The sequence below is a fragment of the Electrophorus electricus genome, chromosome 2 (genome assembly GCF_041902795.1).
Source record: "Electrophorus electricus isolate QZ-2024a chromosome 2, ASM4190279v1, whole genome shotgun sequence".
NCBI lineage: Eukaryota > Metazoa > Chordata > Actinopteri > Gymnotiformes > Gymnotidae > Electrophorus > Electrophorus electricus.
In genome coordinates, this window is record NC_137498.1 from 5,260,115 (window position 1) to 5,273,984 (window position 13,870).

At 45.1% G+C, this 13,870-nt stretch overlaps 1 protein-coding gene across 1 annotated transcript; it reads right to left on the reverse strand.

Annotated features, from left to right (window-relative positions):
• Nucleotides 1-1,122: 1,122 nt before the first annotated feature.
• Nucleotides 1,123-12,619, reverse strand: LOC145647095 (exostosin-1c-like). The gene is made up of 7 exons (XM_081695456.1): nucleotides 11,574-12,619; nucleotides 10,197-11,197; nucleotides 3,230-3,338; nucleotides 1,984-2,097; nucleotides 1,654-1,768; nucleotides 1,438-1,509; nucleotides 1,123-1,339 (listed from the first exon to the last, which is right to left on the reverse strand). Exons 2-3 carry the CDS (start codon nucleotides 11,084-11,086, stop codon nucleotides 3,326-3,328), a joined length of 903 nt encoding a protein of 300 aa, XP_081551582.1. The 5' UTR covers nucleotides 11,087-11,197; nucleotides 11,574-12,619; the 3' UTR covers nucleotides 1,123-1,339; nucleotides 1,438-1,509; nucleotides 1,654-1,768; nucleotides 1,984-2,097; nucleotides 3,230-3,325.
• Between the last annotated feature and the right edge of the window lie 1,251 nt (nucleotides 12,620-13,870).

Here is a 13,870-nt window from a genome sequence, read left to right on the forward strand (position 1 = left end):
GACTCATTCTGTAAATCCAGAACTTCATATTACTCACAAAAAATCTTAAAGAACTTTTCTGCATAAGCAATGGTCCACAACAAATTATTGTGATGTGGAAACTGAAAAAGCAAACAAAAAGCAGGTCCTCTCACTATCTAGAAATTCTTGAATGTGGGTGTGTTTGCATGCTTATAGACTCTGGAGACATAAAGCAGACAGCATTCTGTAGTGACAGTGCATAATGGTTCAAAGTATATTTACCACTAAAACAAATTTGATACAATGAATAAAATATTAAGTACACAGGACATCATAAGATAGTGCAAACATAAAATATATCAAGCCATGAAAAAGTAATGCAAATATTTCTATGTACGCAAGCTTTGAGGTGATTAACTCTATAAACTGCATTTTAAAACTATAAACTTAGAAGAGTTTGAGAATAAGAGTGAGGGGATAATATATCTGTTTGTTTCTCTCCTTTACATCAGACTCCACCCCCTTTGCTTTATAATGAGCATGTGTGTCTCCCATATGGTTTCACAGATGCAGCATCATGGTCAGTGTGGGGTTGTGGGATACATCACAAAAGAAGAAACAACCAGAGTCCTCACAGTCAAAGGACATGATGGCACTGTGTGTGGTTTTGTATGTCTCTGTAAAGCTGGTGATGTGAACTTGAAAAGAAACATAAGAGCTCTGGCCAAGTTAATTTGTTCCCAGTTCCTCTCTGCTGGGTGGAGATTAGGGTCTGGAGTACTGAAGAAATGCTGTGAGAGTTCTGGAGTCAGTGTGTGTCCACAGTGGTAGTGGAGATCTGGGTGTAGAGTTGTCAGTGTGTGGTGGGAAGTCAGTGGTGTTTCCATAGAGACAAGGATGCTCAGTTTGTGTTTTCTCTTTACTGTACTTCCTCTCACTAAAGGTGAATGTGAAATTCTCTCTTAATGCTGAGTGACATGAAACTGTACATATATGTGATAATCTCAAAATGTTATTAAAGTGAGTTGAATCATTCAAGATTTATTTGGCCGAATTAGAATCATACCCTTGGCTGGTCTTAGAATGAAAAATATGATTAAAAGGTCCAGAATGCAAACAGACTATATCTTTGCATGAAGTAAAGTTTATTAATCAAAAATAAATAAAAAAGTCAAAAAATAATTCAGAAAATGAAAAGACAGGTTGGGGAAAATGAAGGGAAAAAAAATACAAAATAAATTGGTAAAAAGAGCTGGGAAAAGTTAAAGAGTAGGGCTAATTTTGTTGGAGTGCTTGGCACAGGACAAGGTGCTTTTTATAGCCTGCCATGCTCGTCTGAAGAAGATGCGTACTCTCTTCAACTTCTTGCATTCTGAGCCTTTATATTTGAAATAAAAGTAGAATTTTTAAACAGGTGTCCATGGAATGAATGTATGTAAACTCTAATTATTGATGTGGTGCTTTGATGCTACTCACCAGCTGGGGTGTTCTCCACTTTGACTGCCTCTGTAATAGATTCCGCTACTCCACCCAGATCCTCTCTTACATCTACAGATGTTTATTTTTCCCAAAAATCAATAAAAATGCAATTACATAATAAAGTACAGGCACATATTTAAAGTGAACAAACATCATGTCCTAATGTGTGTTCTTAATGGAAAGCTAGATTTATGCAAGAAAGTACATCTGCACCTTCTACATGGGTGCTGTGGTCCAAAGAGCAAATCTCTCCCGTTGACTCTGTGATCATAAAGTGTTCAGCAGTTCTGCTCCAGATGGCACGAACCTCCTTACAGTCCTCCTGTTTCTTGGGTGAGAAATGAGAAATAATCAGTGATGAATTGTAAAGGAAATGAATCATCCATTGACCACACCTGGGCAGTTGAAACTTCACTAATGGACAGCATATTTTGGATTGCCATCTGTACAAGTCAGGAAAGTGTGAAGGCTAAATAAATAAAACTCTGGATACAGTCTATGTAAATCATTAAAATTATAGTATAAAATGATGTAGACACTTACACTTTCTCCCAGACTGGCCGAGTAATGCTGCTTAAACCCAGCAATAGTAGCAGGGTCTCTGTGACTCTTGTGTCTTCTGGTAATGATATTAGTAATGAACTTGTACCTTGGCATCTAGAAAGGGCAGAAGAAAGCTCTATTGTACTGAACAATAATAAAGCTGTTTCATTTCTTTTAAAAAGTCATAACAGTTTGCATATGTTTTTGGTCAACTTAAAAAAAACACCATTTAATTTTTAAGAATTAAAGATTTATTCCTAACAAGTAATTGAATATGAAATGAAAATTAGGCTTTGATTACAACACAATTTTCTACAAAACAAGGCTTATTTTACATGCTGCATTTGTGCACAGGATTACGTTTGTACCCCAGTTTCATATCTCTATATGGAAAGGAGCAATCAACGCCTGTAGACTTTATTGTTTTATATAGTTATTATGTAACAGAACAAATGGCCACCCGTAGCTCAATTTCTTCTACAAATGTTAATAAATATGAATCAAAATTTGCCTGTTGTCCGACAGTGCACAATGGCCACACTAGTGGTCTTACAGAGGCTTTCCCTTGTCTCAGTCAAGGCATTTCATCTAATGAAGGTCGGTTACCCGAATATTTTCAGCTACGTCCCCTTTTATTTATCAAGGTTTCCTTTTGTTAGTTCATTCTCTATTCAATTATTCCGCATTTTAAAATATTTGTACGGTCCGTTAAATTAAACAGCTGAGACGGCCCGAGTGCCGCAGGTCCCACAAACTCTCTTGACATAGACAGACGTTTATTAGACGAACACGAATAACGAACACAGTGGCGCTCACACGAAACAAGCAAGATGAACATGAGCAACGTTGAACACAGCTTACAAACATAAAGTGCACCACGTACGTAACCATTAGCGAACACAGACCGACAGAGATACATACATCAACCGGGGTTTAAACACACACAGACATTAGGAGAATAACCCGGTGCAGGTGTGTGTGACTACACAGTCGTGGTTTCACACAAGACCATGAACTCCCATTGCAGGCGGCGGGCGGTACCACGTGACTAGTGGGGAGCGGAGCTCACTATCAGCCCACTAATTAGTTCTCCGTTCAGTCAAAAGTTCTCCATCATTAAAATGTATGTTCTCATTTTAAATTCGCATATTGGCTACTTGTTTATAATACGATTCCCTTATCAAATATTTAGTATCTAATTTGGGAAAAAAAACTGCCTTTGTAGATAAAACTAAATTCTACTTACGTTTTGTTTTCGTTTCTCAGTACCTCTTATGCGTGAAGAATTGTTTGTAGTCTCTGTTGATGTTTTGTCTAAAATGATCGTCATCGGCAAATCCACTCAATAAACTGATCTGGGGTCAGAAATAGAATGACACACATTATGACATAATGGAGCGCTAAATTCTGTTCAGTGGCTGTTTAGAACAATGACAGAAGTGCAGCTGAAATGACATTATAGTCTCATATTATAAATCACATTTTAAAATCATTTCCCCCTCTTTATGCTATCATTTTGTTATCAGGCTCAGATTAAAAAATCTAAATAAAGTAAATATAACCTATACATGTAAACTATATATTAATGAATTAGTAATCATTCCACATAGGTACAATTCACTCACTCTGTATTCGTTATAATCCAAAGTCATTTGTACACTCATTAATGATCAAAATGTAACCGAAACAACAACAATAATAAATTCTTAAGAAATTATACAATTTTAACTGAAAATTAGGCTTACTGGTCACAATACAATGTTCAACAAAACAAGGCTTATCTTTACTCTGGTGTTTCAGTACCAAGGATACGCAGTTATGCAAACACTTTCTTGCATAATATATGCTTATATTATGAAACCGAGCAACTAGACAAACATAATTAAATGCTCCATTCATTACTGCTTCAAATGGTTTATTATTTTTAAAAAATATATTTTTTAAAAGTGCAGGATTGTAGCCCCAAAATAACCTGCACGTCGTTTTACAGGGGCAATTGCAATATGTGTTTTATTACACAACGTTTCGATCGCATCTTCACAAAGGTTAATTACTGATGCAAAGAACTAAGGTTAGCATACATTTTTTAAATTTTCTTATAGCCTATAAAGAACACCCAACCAAACAACCTAGCTACAAAGAGACAAGGATAAAAAGGTCATTACATGTATTATATAGGCATACAGATTTCAAATAAATGTGGTAAGTGCAGTGGACAGGATGGAGTCTAGAATTCATCATCTGTTGAGGCATCCGTGGCGACATCCTCATATGGGTCTTCAATGTCTTCATCAGTCTCACCATAACCAGCCACCTTTACGTGGTGCGTTTCTTTCACAGCTACCAGGTCTGTCTTCAGCTCCTCAAGCTTTGGGAATACAACACTGGCAGGCCACGGTAAGCTTTAGCAGAAATTCCTGAAGGGAAGTTTAAAAAATCAAACTGGGTAATAAAAGCACCATGAAAAAACAACACAAAACAATCTACAATCTAACAACCAAACATCACACCTCATCAAATATAAACACAAACAATCTTACATTCTGAATGCAAGATTATATATAATCAGGCAGTAAACACAACATGAATAATTAACTGATCATATTAATAGGGCTTTGAAAAGTAGGATCTAGTGTAGAATCAGGTATGAATGCTGGGAAGCACTTATAAAGTATCTATGAGTATGGCCCTTTCTAGGAAAGATCATCTGTAAAGCAGTTCAAGAATGTATCTGTAACACGAGATCGAACCCAGATCAGGTAAGTGATGACACTACTAGCCTACTGGGTGAACAACCACGCTCTAACAAGGGTGGGTCCCTGTGCAGAACAGTTAGATCTTGGATCACGTTTAAAAAAAGGAAAAAAACTAAACACCACGTCGAGCATGGAAAAAGAGAGAAGAAAGGACGTGGTGGGAAGAAATGGCAACCCCACTGCACTGAGGAAAACCAAACTAAAACTTCCCAAACAAAACCAGAAAACAGGGAGGAACTTGAATGGGTAAGTGAAGCCTTGGGAGAGAAACAGACTCAATAGGGAAGGGGACATGTGAAAACCCAAACACCCTCACAGACAAGAAGTGAGGTGTAGCACGAGGGCTCACAGACCTCAATACCTGAAGTTACTGGCTAAGAGCTTGGCTCGAAACTTTAGCAAAGACCAAGCACTGAGTCATAGAATCACTGGGCTTTTATAAGGTCTAACCCAGCTGTTGGGTGTTAAGCCTGATTAGTAGTCTGGTTGACTTAAGGCCTCCCTTTGGTGGCCGGAGGGGGCCTTGGCCTGGTGCCAACCCTTACAGTATCCTATATGAAGTGACCTGCATTAAGAAATTAATTGTTGATGTCACTTACTATTATTATTGGTAGTAGTAGTAGTAGTATTTAGTGGGGAATCATTTTATGGTGTTGATTGGAGAATACTATTAAACAAATTAATCTTACCATCAGTAGTAGTTGATGAAATTAATAACTTATAACCATCTGGAGATGTCATTGTTGTAGTAGGTTTAGTTGAAGCTGTTGCACTTGATGTGTCAGTGTCCACTGGAGTAAGATTTACAGGTTTATATGGAGCCTCTGCAAGAATAGAAAAGTGTGGTCAGTTATAAGTATGAACTCTGTTTCTGTACTGTTCACTCTCACTGGAGATCACTTCCCATGTGTTTCTGTTTGTGTTGTATTTATACCAGGTGAAGCTCTCAGGTCTGGTGTGTATATCAGTGCAGGAACAGGGCAGCAGTACTGAGTCTCCTGCATAAACAGTGATCTCTGTGATTATGTGATGTTCCAGTGTACAGCCTTCAGCTACACCAGTTGAAGTCCCTCACTATCAATTTCTTCAGCACGTGTATTTCAAATGATAAATTCAACATTGATTTTCTTTTTGACATGGCATAACTATCTCAAGCACACAGTGAATTGCTGTAAGCACATTATTATTTGCAGAAAGCCTAATTATCTTTTACATACTTGTAAGTTACACTATACTGTTACTTCCTTTAACTAGTAGAGGGATTGTTGAGAGTAAGATTTACTTCATCACAATATAACAATTGCTTACTTTGCTCTATAATACTCTAGCCTGAGTGCTGAAGCTGATATGCATGAGATTTAACTACACCACAATAGTACATTGATTTCAAGATTTATGACTGATGGCAGTCTAAAAAGCAAATCGTAATTGTTCAAATTCTACCTGGTCCCAACCCTTACAGTACTCCTGCCAGAAGGGGCGGCTCCTGACGTCCCAAGGCCAGCCACACGATCCCACCGAAAGCCTGAATGAGTTCACAGTCCAGGATGTGATAGGAGGGGACCCAGGGCCGCTCCTCGGGCCCGTATCCCTCCCAGTCCACCAAATACTGAACTCCACCACGAACTGGCTGGACGTCCAAGAGACGCTTGACCATGTGCACCGGTGCACCGTCCACCATATGCGGACCCGGCGGGTCGGAGGGGCCCACCGAACACAATACAGGCCTAAGGTGAGATACGTGGAAAGTGGGGTGGACATGCAACGACGGGGGAAGGACAAGGTGATAGGAAACAGGGTTTACGCGGCAAAGAACCTTGAATGGCCCGATGTAGCGAGGGGCGAGTTTGCAGGTATAACCACGCAAAGGCAGGTCCTTGGCCGATAGCCAAACCCGCTGTCCCAGCCGATAAGTCGGCATAATGTTTTTGAGCAGCCGTAGCAGATAAGAGAGCCCTGCATGCCCTCTGCCAGGCCAAGCGGTAGCGCCTGACCGTCTGCTCAGCAGACCGGACACCCACATCAGCCTCCCGGTCGGCAAACATGGGCAGAGCATAACCGAACTGGCACTCGAATGGTGAAATGCCTAAGGAGGAGTGCCACAGGGTGTTGTGGGCGAACTCTGCCCAAAATAGGTGCTCAGACCAAGAGGATGTGCAGGAAGAGGCCAGACAGCGTAGGGAGTGCTCAAGGTCCTGGTTAACTCTCTCGGTCTGGCTGTTGGATTGGGGAGGGAAGCCAGAGGACAAGCTGGCACTCTCACTGAGAATTACACTCCACATGCTTCTGGCTGAATTGTGCCTGGCACAGTGTAACCTCTCAGGTCTGGCGTGTGGGTCAGTGCAGGAGCAGGGCAGCAGGACCAAGTCTCCTGTATAAGCAGTGACGTTCTCCATCTCCACGTTCCCTGCCAGACTGCAGACTGAACGACCACAGACACCCTCCATAAGCTCATGTAGACCCAACAGGAGGCCTTGCTAGTTTGGGGTAGGCTTTGCTGATTTTGATTTCAGATAAAAAGCTAAATGACACCACCTAAATGCTTTGACCCAGATGCTTCATCTGGAGTGATTTTCTGCAGTGATCCCTACACTCTCAGAATGGAGAGGTGAGAGAAGCTTGTTCAGAGAGAATTTTATGTATTCTGTGTGTTAACGGCTCAAGTAAGTTCATAGCTACAGTTTTAATCTAAAATTAAAATTGCCATCTACTACCTCAGTGCTGACTGCTTGCAACCCTAATGGCATTCATTACAACATGGTGGTGCATTTGAGTAACATCTGGTTAAAGTACTGCTCTAAACATGGCTTAACACAGAAGGTCTGGAACAGTCAAAAGTTGTGGGTTCAGTCTAATGATGACATTATCACTGTGCTTCATAGAGATTTAATGGTGAGTACGGTGTCTTTATATTCTCTCCATTTAAGATAACACCTTTACACTCCCCCATCCCCTTCAGTCAGTTGTGATATGAGTAGAGAGAGATTTCCTGGCGAGTGAGCAGTATCCAGCTGAACTCTGTTTCTGTACTGTTCACTCTCACTGGAGATCATTTCCCATGTGTTTCTCTTAGTGTTGTGTTTCGCCCTTGTGCTATCCAATGTGCAGCCTGCAGAAACGTGTGTGTTTTGTAAACGTCTGTGTGTGTGCGTTTGTGTGTGTGTTAACAGTTGGTAATGTGTTATTCCCACAGGATGATGTCACTTACTCCACTGTAGTACACAGTCAGAAAAGCAAACCAGCGTCCACTCCAATGGATAATGCAGATTATACAGAATATGCCATCATCAAATTAATTTCAAATTAAACACACACACACACACACACACACACACACACAAATGCAATCAAGCAAATGGAAAAAAAAAAGCAATCATACAAAAACATGGCTGGTAGCCAGTAAATAGCCAGTATTTTATTTGTTTCATCACTGTAAATGCCTCATTGGGGGTTAATCTGCTGAAAGGTGATTTGAATACTTCTGTGAATTGTTAGCTTTTCTGCATGTAATTTATTTAGTAGTAGTGCTTTTTGCTTTAATGAAATAAAAAATGATGTGTAAATTTTCACGGTACGGCCCCTCCTCCCAGACGTCTCTGTGTGTGTGTGTGTTTGTGCATGTTTGTTCATATGGCCACGCCCTCCCCGTGTTTCACACCTGCTTCTCATTTTGTGTCATTACTGTGCGTGTATATAAGTCTCCTGTTTAGTAGTGGATGTTGTCGATGATAGGCTAATACAATGTGCTATGTTGTCTGTTGTCTGGCGTTAATAAACGTAACTTTTGTTGGCTCGTTCGTGCGTCCTGCCTAGCCTCCATCGTTACATAAATGTGCATATCATTTTATGTCAAGTGCTTTATTGTTGACTCTAGCCATTACTTCACTGTGAGAATTTATTTCTGTTTTAAAAATAAAGAGCAAAAGCCAGATAAGTGTGGTTTCTATTTTTACCTGCTTAAAATGACACATTACACCTTTATAGAGGTGAAGCACTAAAATGAGTTTAGACTGTGTACTGAGTTACCAGTCTATAGGTTCACCTGCCCCATAGCTATGACTGTAGAATTAGTTTAGGCTCTCTTTCTCTCTCCCTCCCTCAACTGGCCATTAGCGGCTGTAATTTAGAGCCCTCTGATGCGTGTTAACAGGCGGGGCTGCCATTTCTCTCTCCGTTCGTCACCCCTCCATCCCTCTCTCCCTCTTTCCCCTTATCCCTGCAGGTGAGAAGGAAAGTGAACCTCACAAAGACATCTAACAGGCTTCCAAAGAGGGCCTCTCATTGACTCCGAGTCACTCGATAATTAAACACACTCGGCTGTGCGTGCGTGTACGTGGAATCCCACCCTCCTCTGCCTCTCCGATCCTGCTTAATTCAATAGAGGGCCAATTATCGACTGTACTGCCATTTTGAAATCCCTTTCAATTTATTTAAACTGTAAGTGTCTGAGGGTCAGGACCTCTGGTTTCATTCATACAGGAACACTTCACATATCACTCCAGTTAAAGCCAAGATCCAGATTCCCCCATCAGACCACGGCTCCAGTCACGTGACAGGATGTTAGTTTTATTTATTTGTGTATATAAGGGCACAGGGCAGACGTCGTGACTGAGGGTAATTCTATTAGCAGGTCATTTGCTGCAAATATTTCAACAGCAACTGGGAATTTATTGTCTGGCCTCAGATCTTTGCTGAAGGGCTCGAGAAAGCAAAGAAAAGAAAATCAGAATTTAAAAGACAAACAGCAGGGCTCTGCCCCTCGGCCCCGCCCCCTTGCATTACCTAATAAACGTGTACAGGTCCTTTTTCTCTGTTCTAAGGGTAGGCGGGGCCTCTCCTTGTGCCCTGCTCCAACAACAACCAGCCATTGGCTCTCGGTCCCAGCCTGCTGCTACATTAGACCTCCCCCTTCTAGAACGATCCAATCACACCTCGGCCTTCGGACCGGCCGGTGCTGGTCGACCTAGCTGCCCATGCATTTTGCGGGTATGCTGTTTCCAGTAGAATTGTGTGCGTACTCGCGTACGGACGATGACGCGCGCTTGCGAGAATCCCTTGCAAAAAGATTTGAACCCGCCGGGAACGTGACAAACAAGAAAGAGCCAGTGAGACAAGCGTGAGACCAGGATGAAACAACTAGGGCCAGACCTCTTCCCATGGGCCACGAAGTTAAACAGGCCATTTTACACATCCACCCTGGATTATGGAAATGACAGCAGGCATGTGTGTGTGTGTGTGTGTGTGTGAAGAAGAGAGACAGAGACAAAGAGAGAGAGAGAGAGCGCCTCATCAGAGCGACAGCTTCAAGAGCCAATCACTGGGCCCACGCCGCACAGAGGGACCCGCCCCTCGCGCTCGGGGCACTCCCACGCGAGCACCCACTTTCCACCGCAGCCACCCGAGCCGCGAAACGCTCCATGAGAACTCCCTATGGGTCGGGAACGGGAGCTCACTTACTTTTCGTATTCCTCGTTGTCCCGGTCGCAGCGGCTGTCCTTGTGCTTCTCCCAGTCCTTTCCATGCCTGCAGGTGGTCAGCAGGATCACGTCGTCCCCATTGTGGACGTGGTGCAGAGCGTTCCGGGTCTCTGAGCCGATGCCGGTGAGGTAGCGCTTCCCCTTGAACACCAGCAGGTACCTCCGGGCGGGCGGCACGTCGTTGGCCGTCAGCCGGATCCTCCCGCTGCCCTTCAGGGGGTGCTCCCTGGGGAACAGTGGGATGGAGACGTCGAAGTCGGGTCGGAAGTTCCCTGCACCGGCGCTGGCCTTGGCCAGCACGGCGTGTCCGGCGTCGAAGCCCAGATCCTCCGCGTAGTCAGGCCAGCTGCCCGAGTAGAGGTTGAAGACCAGGTGGTTGCGCCCCGCGTTCCAGAGCGGCAGCGCCCGGATGTGGCCCCGGTCCCGGTCCAGCGTGTCTACGCCGAGCACGAAGAGGCAGGCCTCGGCCGGGTCGCGTGTGCGGTACCGCGACTCCTCAATGGCGGCCAGCACCTTGCGGTAGCCCTCTGACGCGGCCTCGCCCCTCGCCGGCGGGTGCACGTAGATGCGGAAGGCGTGGCGGCAGCGGGAGAAGTCGAAGCAGGTCTCCATACGGCATCGTCGGCTCTTGTACATGTTCCGGTGGACGTCGTGGCACTCGTGGGGGGAGGTGTGTTGGTGCAAGAGGAGGGGACCATCCTCCTCATGCTCCGTCCCCTCCAGGTAGGACCGCAGCGGCGGGGGGGCCGGCAGCACCGGGCCCTGGGGGAGGCGGGTGTGGAGCTCGGCCACGCGCAGGGTCCAGGCGTAGGCTAGAAGCAACGCGCACGCCCCCGCCGACACCAGCAGGTAACGTTTCTTGGCCTGCATGTGGACAGCCGGCGCGACGGCGTGACACGGGGACGGCAGGCAGGGGTGACGCTCAGCCTGTAACAAAGACTCCCATACCAGCGCTATAGCATAGTGTCAGAGCACAGGCCACTGTGGACGGGGGGACACACACACACACACACACACACACACACACACACACACACACACACACACACACTTTATGCTTAAACAAAAGAGAGTTGTTAACCACACTGGTGGTATTTATAGGTTCTCTGGTACAAGTACATCGATTTAGTTATAGGGATGTTAGATATTCATGATATGGTACAAATGTGTGTGTGTGTGTGTGTGTGTGTGTGTGTGCGCGTGCGTGCGCCGTTAGTAAAGAGCCACGGTACCGTTTCCACAGCAAGAACAGTTTATCACCCTCTTGAATAACTCGCATGTTTTTGAAAAAACATCCGAGCGAGGTGAAAATAAGTGCACGCGCGCGGAAACCGGTCCGCCGGCAAGCGCCGCTTACCTCGCCTGGGCACGTGTCCACGCGCGGGCAACTTTTCTCGGAGCCCTGGTCCTCAATGCACGTCACCGTCGACCAAGCAGGACCATCGATAATTAACGCAATGCTGAGGCATTTTTGGTTTGTAAAAAAAAAGAGGTAATTTCTCTCTCTCTCTGTGTGTTTTTTAATAGAATAGCAGTTCAGACAGGAGTCCTCGCCGAGCAGGATGTCGCGCGTGGTAGCCACATAAGTCCTTCGAGGCTGCAAAACACGCGACAGTGAACTTCACGACTCCTGGAGAACAGCATCACTCTCCAAAGTGTCTGAATACCCTAAATCTCTTTTATGCATGTTGACCGGGAACACATGCGATTACATTCCGGTAGGATCACGGTGCAAAACCGAGTCGGCGGGGCATCTCTGCGCCTCCCGTTTTACCTCCAGCACTCCAAACTCCGAGAGGGGGAAAATCACTCAACTCTCTCGCGTCCGCGCCGAACGGGCGACAGGAAACTTCGAGCCGCCGGTCGCCCGAGCCCACCCAAGTCAAATCCGGACGTGCCGTGTCAGAAAGAGCGATTCCGTCGCGCGCCGTGCGCCCGTCGTCGTCCGTCGAACGCGCGCGCTTACCGGGTCCCGTCGGTGGTGCGCGACGCACGCACGTTCACAGCGACCGACGCTCGGTGTCCCGCGCGGGCGCCGCATGGCATTTTAACGGCTTGCGTCCGTCTTTGGGGACCAAGGCTCGTTCTTGCAGACAAGACGTTCAGCGCGACGAACACACGGCCAGAAAGTTAACGGCGCTGACACCTGAACGCCATCAGTTATTTTTCACCGTGCGATCTGTTATCGGTCCAGCAAGTCCCGGTTTCGCAAAATAAATAAATAAAAAGAATAATATTTTTTTTTAAAAGAAAGAAATGAAATACGATGACGCCGATGCCGACGCCTTCCACAGCCCACGAGCGCGTGCAGACGGAGCGCCCCCCGCCCCCGTGTCCTGATTTTCGGAGCGGATCCGCGAGAGTCGGCGAGTCCGCTCAGCCTCGCCGTGCGCTCGCGCTCTGCGCCCGGGCTGCGCTTGCATGCGCCTCCCACCTCGGGCGCCGTTATTGGCGGAGGGAGAAAATGGTCGGGGGGGGGGGGGGGGGGGGACGGACGGACCGACGCGGTTCGCTCTTGCATCGGGACCGGCCGTGGCGGAGACGTGACCGGACAGACGGAATTTAAAAAAAACAAACAAACAAACTGGAAGTCCGAATTTATGATCGTGACCCCCGTTAAACCAACCTGCTCACCTGGTTCAGGGCCTTCTGTTTGTCACATGATTTTGTTTCTTCTTTCTGTTTGTTTTTTATCATTACGTCTTTTTAAATCTTTCTTTCTTTCCAGTTGGCAAACTGGAATATGCTGCATTGTGGTGGCGGTCTCGTTTGTGTACTGCTAAAGTCGGCAAAGTATTAACAACAACAACAACAACAACAACAACAACAACAACAACAATAATAATAATAATCTGCTCATAGGAAAATCTGAGTGTATGAATACTGTTCACCTGTACGAAAAAAAAGACGCAGGCGTCCCTCTCAGCATCGTCGTAGTCTAGTAGCTCATAGTCTCAGGATCAGGGGTTACACCACATGCACTGGTGATCTGGGAGTAAATGCTGCCATCTAGAGGTACGATGGGTAACAGCAAGCGATTAAGAAAATCCCGCTTGCTGCCTATTAAATGGGGCTTTCAATCTTTATCTCTGATATGAAGCCATTATTAGTATTGCATACATTAAAAAAAAAGGTCTGGTTATTGTCAGTGTAACTGTATGTGCTATGATTTATGGGGTTACGTTTCCCGAATTCTCTCTCTCTAGTTTTTTTTTTTTTTGTACTTAGGGGCTTTCTTATTTCGTGGTAGCAGTGAGGCGGATGTACGGAACCAAATATTTCAGGGCAATTTCGCAGCAGCCTGAAGTTCACAGGTGTGCCTTCAGGCTGTAGTCACACCAGTGGCATGAGAGAGAGAGAGAGAGAGAGAGAGAGAGAGAGAGAGAGAGAGAGAGAGAGAGAGAGAGAGAGAGAGAGAGAGAGAGAGAGAGAGAGAGAGAGAGAGAGACTGTCTTAATCAGGTGCTTAGTTCCCCATAGAGCAACAGTGTCATATAATTTGATCACAAAAGATAAACGGACATGAGCCACAGTTTAGTTGCTGAATTTGAAGTCAAACTTACGTGGGTTAAAGGGTATAAGTTTGAGTGAGCGGTGTGAAATGGTGTCTGTGTGTGTGCCGTGTGTGTGTGTGTGTGTGTGTGGGGGGGGGGTA

Bases quoted from the DNA above. Each gene is read 5' to 3' on its own strand.
- LOC145647095 (XM_081695456.1), bottom strand. From the start codon at position 11,086: ATGCAGGCCAAGAAACGTTACCTGCTGGTGTCGGCGGGGGCGTGCGCG.